Here is a 7566-nt window from a genome sequence, read left to right on the forward strand (position 1 = left end):
AAACACAATGATTATATTAATATGAAAAAATTAGGTGTGATTTGCGGTAAAATAATATGTCGGTCTATTTTCGGATTCACGCGATTACTGTAGTTTTAACCGCTTTTGATTTCCTTCGAAAACAGGAAAACCTGTGCACAGGATTTGATTTGAGCAGTGATGTTTTCATCGTTTTTTCGATGCCGTCTTTCCTGTCTATCTCGCACTTCCTGGACGGATCCTGCGGTCACTTGGAAGCGCGATCGTTTATCGTTGACAGACCGCCATATCCTTTGCGATTCTCTTATAAATGCCAACATCAAGACACTTAGTTAATAACTCGTTGTGTCTCAGGAACAATCCTTGTTCTCGCGCTATTGAGATATCAAGCTTCGCTACCAATTTCCAGCATACGCATCACGTGTTCGCTGATCCTTTACTTGTCGAATTAGTTGCTCGCACTTGTTGACAGTCAACATGTCGGGAAACAAGAAATCGGATATCCTATACCTGTTTGATCGACCCGCAGAGCCGGTGTACGTGCCCAAGGGAGAGAACCAAGTCGCTTTTCAAGTACCAGATAACTATCTGGTGAGTCTGATCTTGTTTGGTGCTTTTATTCCGCGAATAAATTTGAATTTCACAATTGTAAATTTGAAGCTTTGTAGTTTATATGATTTTGAATCTTTCGATTATATATTAAAAGTAAATTGTATCTTAGATCTCTCTCTAGTCATCACATGCGATATTTTTTAAGAGTTATTTAGAAGCTAAAAAATTGTGTGTAAAGAAAGGAAAAATATAAAAAGATTCCTTTTTAATTCCTTTATCATTATGTCTCTTGAATTTCTCTCATATTATCCTCTTCTTCATTTTTTACAGAATTTTTATAAACAATTTGTAATATTAAATTTATTTCCATAATATGCAGAATTTTATTTAAATGAAGAAACAACTTTAAATATTTTTTCATTAACATTATTGATCATTTTTCTTTATGTAACGGTTCTTCAATATAAATTTCGCTTTTTTTTCAAACAAATTTACAGCCCGAAAATCGACAAGCGATGGCTCCCGCGGTGTTTAACCGTTTCGCTGATGACACCAAGACAAGAGTTCAAGTGAAACAGATTAGTCTGCCGGATTTAAGCATCCCTCTTCAACTTGGACGTCGAGAGCCCTTCTCTCTTTTCATCCCTAAACATCGAAAATTAGCTGCGCGACTTATCGACATCTTTTTAGGTTCATTTCCGTGATTTTATTTGTAATATCTTATTTTGCTTGCGCATAATTAAATTAATTTCTTATAATATCTTATTTTGCTTGCGTATAATTAAATTAATTTCTTATTTTGCATAATAAGTTTTTTCATGCGGGCAAACCTTGCGTTTTCACAATTAATTTTTAATTTATTTTATACAGGTATGCGAACCTACGACGATTTTCTTTCGGTATCTGTTTACTGTCGCGATCGCGTTAATCCCGATATGTTCATTTACGCTCTCTCGGTGGCGATCCTGCATCGTCCCGATACCAAGGATTTGCCGATACCACCGCTGTCGGAAATTTTCCCGGACAAGTACATCGACGGCGCGATATTTGCCAGAGCAAGGGAGGAAGCCAACATTGCACCAACTGGCTCCAGGGTATAATGCACTTGCTCGCTGACGCATTAATTACCAACAAGCCTGTTTACCCGATTATGCGGTTTAATTAACCAGTTAACTTATTCTTTAAATGCGAATAATTGTGATTTAGAATACTATGGAATTTTCTTTCCGATTTTATTATGCTTTTCGATATTAAACTCGGGAAAAGTATCATAACAGACCAAAACACGTTTGATTATACTCTAATAGATTGTACCAGAAGCTCAAATAGCGTATTACAACCTATTATAGTTTAGTAAGCGAATCATGTTTAGATGTTCAATTGCAATTTTCGGAAATTTACATACTTTAGAGACCGTTTTATTAGATTTGTATTCCAATATTGTTCGCAGTAAAGTTTCTAAAGCGAAGAGTTACAATAAAAATTATTATAACGCGATAAATAGTCGTTTCGATAGAGGTTTGCTTTTGTCAATCTTCAAACGTGAAAAATTTTATTGCTATATTCGCGTAATATATTCGTAGATGCCCATCGAAATTCCGCGAGATTATACCGCGTCGGATCTCGACGAGGAGCATCGCGTGGCTTACTGGAGAGAAGACATCGGACTCAATCTTCATCACTGGCACTGGCATCTGGTCTATCCATTCGAGACTGACATAAAGATTGTTAACAAGGATCGACGTGGCGAGCTATTCTATTATATGCACCATCAGATCCAAGCTAGGTAAGACACGTAAGATAAGATTGGATACCGTATCATGCCGCAAGATCACGCGGACAACCGAGGATCAAATTCTGACGGCGATCGTTATTATCGGAAACTTGTCTCGAATCTGATATTCCAGCATTGTTTGCCAACGGGTTCTAGTATGCATTCACGCGTAGGAAATCATCGAGGAAACTTGTTACGTGGCTAATTTAAAAAATGAAACTCGAATGCTTGTTGAAGCACTTATCGAAATGCATCAGAGAAATTAAACGCAACGTTATAAAGAATATCTCGTATAAAGAGAATTATATTAAAACTTCAAAGTTATTATCTTTCTTAACGTGTAATAGCCTCCAGCTATTCATGAAATTTTAATTTATTTTTATAAACTCTATTTATATAAAAAAAGCGACTTTTATCCGTAAGAAAGCTTAGTTTTTCTTTTTATTACAAAAGTATTTGCCGTCAATTTATGATTTGCCGGTAGATCGAACATTTGCGGATATCACCTGAGGGAATTTCCGAGGCTTCTGCCGTTATTATTCTCATTCCGTCTGATTTCTCTCTTTTCGCAGATACAATTGCGAACGTCTGTGCAACCGATTGGGTCGGGTGAAGCGTTTCCACAATTGGCGCGAGCCGATCCCGGAGGGTTACTTCTCCAAGTTGGATTCGTTGGTGGCCAGTCGCACCTGGCCGGCCCGTCCGGCCGGTGCCGTCCTCAAGGATATCAACCGTCCCGTGGATCAACTCAACTTCGATCTTCAAGATCTGGAGAGATGGCGCGATCGCATCTACGAGGCCATTCACACCGGCGCTTACATCAACCCCCGAGGCGAGAGGGTGCCTTTGACCGAGTTTGGCGGCGTGGACGTGCTCGGTAATATTATGGAGGCCAGCATTCTGTCGCCCAATCAGAATGTCTACGGGGATCTTCACAATCTCGGTCACGTTGCCATTTCTTACTGTCATGATCCGGATCATCGCTACTTGGTAATGGGTTACGCAATCATATGTTGTTATAATTATAAAAAGTTCGATATGAAAATAACGATATATAATTTTTAATATTAAAGATTTCTTCTTAACTGTATCGAGACAATCGTTTTGTCTTTCCAATTTTTTAACATGCAGTATCTCGGATAAAAAAAAAAGTCACATCTCTACTTTTCACGTTGAGAATTAATGAAAATAATTATATTACATGTTGAAATAATAAACGGAATATTTTTTCTTCGTGCCCTTTTATAGGAAACTTTCAGCATCATGGGAGAACCGGCCACCGCTATGAGAGATCCCATCTTCTACAGATACCACGCTTTCGTCGACGATGTATTCCTGGAGCACAAGAATACACTTCCCGAGTACAGCCTACAGCAGGTGGGTGTGCACAGCTGTCCCGTTTCCGCGATATATCATCAGTTCACCCTAGTATATAATGCCGCTAAGTACATGTAACATGTGGCCTCAAATTGCGCGAAGCCACCAGACGACAAAAACGCGTTAAACTATTTAATTTAACAAGACCACTGGACATGTCGGAATTTATCAATCTTTTTGCCATTGTGGCGTTAATTTAGTAAACCGATAAATAATACGTCAATTTTATTTTATGATTATTAATAATAATATAGGATATTTTTATCAATCTTTTTTCCAGTGTGGCGCAATTTGGTTAAATACTAAACCGATAAATAATATATCAATTTTGTTTTATAATTGTTAATAATAATCTATTTTAGAATTATTTTTACAAAAATCTTTGAAAAATTCTTTTCTCAGTAGATATTTAATTTTTTTTGACGTAATTCAACCGATGTAATTTAATCTTCTCACCAACAATTTTTAAGTTTTTAATTCTGAATAACTTGGTAATTAAAACTTAGCTTAAAGCAACGTAATTTAAAGACGTGGTCGGAGAATAAAAGAAATTTAGAATTAATTTCACTACTTCTTTATATTCTTAAGTCTTTACGTGTCACATTATTTTTATTTTTAATATGAAGAGCTTCTTAATTAAACTTCAATTTAAATTTTATTTCCGAGAATGCCAGCCTTAAATCCTATCTTGGAATTTGACTGAAAGATTGAAGAGAAATAATTACGAGACTCTCTTTTTATACACGGCATTAGCGCGGAATTTAATGGGCTTTTTTTGTTCGCTCATGCGATTTAGTTGGATTTTCCCGGCGTGGAAATCACGGACATAGGAGTGCAAACTCCGAATCAGCCGGAAAATCTTCTCGCTACTTTCTGGAACAAGAGCGACGTCGATCTATCCCGCGGTCTCGATTTTACACCGCGCGGTCCGATTCTTGCTAGATTCACTCATCTGAATCACGCCGATTTCATATACAAAATCATCGCCAACAATCGCAATAACGCACCGCTCCGAGGAACCGTTCGTATATTCATGTCCCCCAGACAGGACGAACGTGGACTGCCTTACGTCTTTAGAGATCAGAAGGAGCTTATGATAGAAATGGATAAATTCACTGTGCTATGTGAGTCGCCTTCATATTAATTTCGTTATTATTTTTATCCTGACTTATTTTTAACATAATCTTATAATATCATATATCCAATAATATATCCAATAATAAATATAAATATACATTATTGTTGGAAATTTGTAGGACCTCTTTTAATTTATTTTTAACATATGACGATCGAAAATGAAAATATTAAAATAATAATGTATAATTTTTGTCATATCAATCTACTTTTGTACATAATCCAAAATTCCAAAAATAAATATATTTTATTATTTAAAAAAAATGTGTGATAAGCAAGCGATGTTTAACAATACTTGTATTTTATAAAATTTTTGTTTACTCGTGTCTAGTGCAACCAGGACAGAATACTATCGAACGTAAATCAACGGAGTCCTCGGTAACTATACCGTTCGAAAGGACATTCCGCAGTCTCGAAGAGAACAGACCGATCGGCGGCGATACTCTGGACCAGTTCAACTTTTGCGGGTGCGGCTGGCCGCAGCACATGCTGATACCTAAGGGAAAGGAGGAGGGATTCCCGATGGACCTCTTCATCATGATATCCGATTACACCGGTGACGCGGTGAGTACTTTTTATACTTATTGAACTCTTACGGGGGGGTGCTTAAGAGCTTACGGTGTGTCAGGTGATGGAAACCTTCCAACCTTCTCTTTTCGTCCCTTTTCCTATCCCTCTTCTTTTTTAACGTCGTTCCGGAAAGACGCGTTCGCGTTACTTCGCTTCTACCCGCAAAAAGAGAAAAAGGAAAAAAAGTAAAACGATACCCAACCAACGCGCGCTAAAGAAATTGCTTTACCGTTCCGCGGTGACGCGTACAGGTGGAGCAGCCCGAATCACGGGATCAATGCAAGGACGCCGTGAGCTACTGCGGTCTGCGGGACCGCAAGTATCCGGACGCGCGACCCATGGGTTATCCGTTCGATCGCAGAGCCCGAGTTGGCGTCGAGACTCTGGCCCAATTCCTCACCGGTAATATGGCGGTCACGCAGATCACCATCCGCCACACGGACACGGTGCTACCGCGAATGCGATCCGGAAGCATGAGCAACACCCTCACCTTCGCCTGAATCTGATGATTGACCGACCGACCGACCCACGGACCACTCTCATGTACCTCCGCCGAGAATTCCGTCACCTCCGATCTTCGCCGCATTCCCGCGATCCTGCAATATCCGTCGGAGATCGCGACTGATTGCGGGGGAGGAAGGGGGCAGGAAGGGGTGCAAGAGACATGGTTCTATCTAGTCTATATCCTTGGACGATGAATGCCGGAATGGCGGGACGAGAGCGAACGAGAAAGGCCGGACGTTGGACGACACGCTATTTCCATATTTTCAAGACGCAGGATTATCCGGAGGATCTTTTCTTGACGCAGGAACGCAATCTTGTACACAAGAATAATTTCTCTAAACGCGAAATCTCGCGAAATCGATTCTCCCTCGAAAAACGATATTTCACTTCAATTGTGTTCATGTTGTAGAACTTAGCGTTTCTCCTCTATTTTACCGCAATTTTTTTTCATACGTACTTAGTTTATTTTTGTTATTTTAGCATACACTTATACAAATATAGCGCTTTATCTGCGTAACTTAGTTATATTTGCGTACTTTTTTATATTTTAATTTTAATTTTATAAATTTTTTTCTATTACGCGCGAATCAATCCTATTTGAATCTTTCTCTCGAACGATTCTGTAGAGATTGTTATATTTACGATTTCACAATTTACACGTCTACGAACAATAAGTACCGCTTAACAAATGTATCTTTGCGTAAAAACGGGAACAAAGACATGCCTCGGACGCCCAAGCGAAGCTTTTCCTGTCTTCTTTCTCTCGTTTCACCCGCATTACGGAAACTAGATTGTAGGAAGCAGCAAATGTAAAAAGCAAAAAAAGATAAAAATAAAGTCTATGCAAATTAGACGCACGTTTTTTTTAACTCCTTTATCGCATTTCCGGTGTTGAAAGCGAGCGACAATGTTTCGAATACACGAAAGCGTCGTTTAGCGAAGATTCTAAATAATTTAATTAAATATTTCAAATTCTATCACATAAATTTCTCTCTTTCTCTCTGTCTCGTCAGCTCGTCATATAATTAGTTTTTACATTATTATTAAAAATGCGTATCTCGCATACATATTTTCGTAAAATATTTTTAAAATATGTATATATTAAACTAGGAATATTTTTATTATATTTCCTTTATTCGCCTCGTTATCATAAAAATTACAACGCGATATTAACAGAAGAATGGAAAAAATTATGAGATTTATGTGTATGTATTTCATTTACAATTTATATTATAATTAACATATTATAGTTTAATTACTAAGTACATCTCTATCAACTAATCCGCAGTCAACATTTTCATATGTATGTATCTAACAAAAATGTCGCTCGCTTTAGAGCCGCGCAATCCTGTTCTCTCCCCCCAAATGCATTTATCACGCGTTTGTTTCTGCTAGTTCGCAGCTAGACGGACGTGGATTTATTCCTGCGAGGGGTGGAAATAGGGACGGGCGGACGAAGATAGATACACGTTTACGACCGTCGCTTAAACCGTCGTCCCTTCCCCTAATATCACTCGCGCGGTTATTCAAGGATTCCGTTTCACGCGAGCATACATTTTGAACGTTTGATATACCGAGTCGTCTGGAAGCAGCAATCAAAGGGCTAAAATTATTTGTCATCGTGCTAAGGCGTGACTAACTGCGACACCATCGTGCAATATTCAAATCAGGGGAAG

At 38.4% G+C, this 7566-nt stretch overlaps 1 protein-coding gene across 1 annotated transcript; it reads left to right on the forward strand.

Annotated features, from left to right (window-relative positions):
- Positions 1-319: 319 nt before the first annotated feature.
- On the forward strand, positions 320-6741 carry Ppo (phenoloxidase subunit A3). Its single transcript, XM_083092748.1, has 9 exons — positions 320-570; positions 1029-1221; positions 1402-1625; positions 2115-2317; positions 2878-3295; positions 3554-3682; positions 4479-4806; positions 5148-5380; positions 5638-6741. The coding sequence occupies exons 1-9, from the start codon at positions 457-459 to the stop codon at positions 5884-5886; spliced, it is 2091 nt and encodes a 696-aa protein (XP_082948874.1). The 5' UTR covers positions 320-456; the 3' UTR covers positions 5887-6741.
- Positions 6742-7566: the final 825 nt, after the last annotated feature.

Source organism: Camponotus vicinus, unplaced genomic scaffold (assembly GCF_025532165.1).
Source record: "Camponotus vicinus isolate PSW18456_S1 unplaced genomic scaffold, iyCamVici1.0 SCAF_3, whole genome shotgun sequence".
In the NCBI taxonomy this organism is placed as follows: domain Eukaryota; kingdom Metazoa; phylum Arthropoda; class Insecta; order Hymenoptera; family Formicidae; genus Camponotus; species Camponotus vicinus.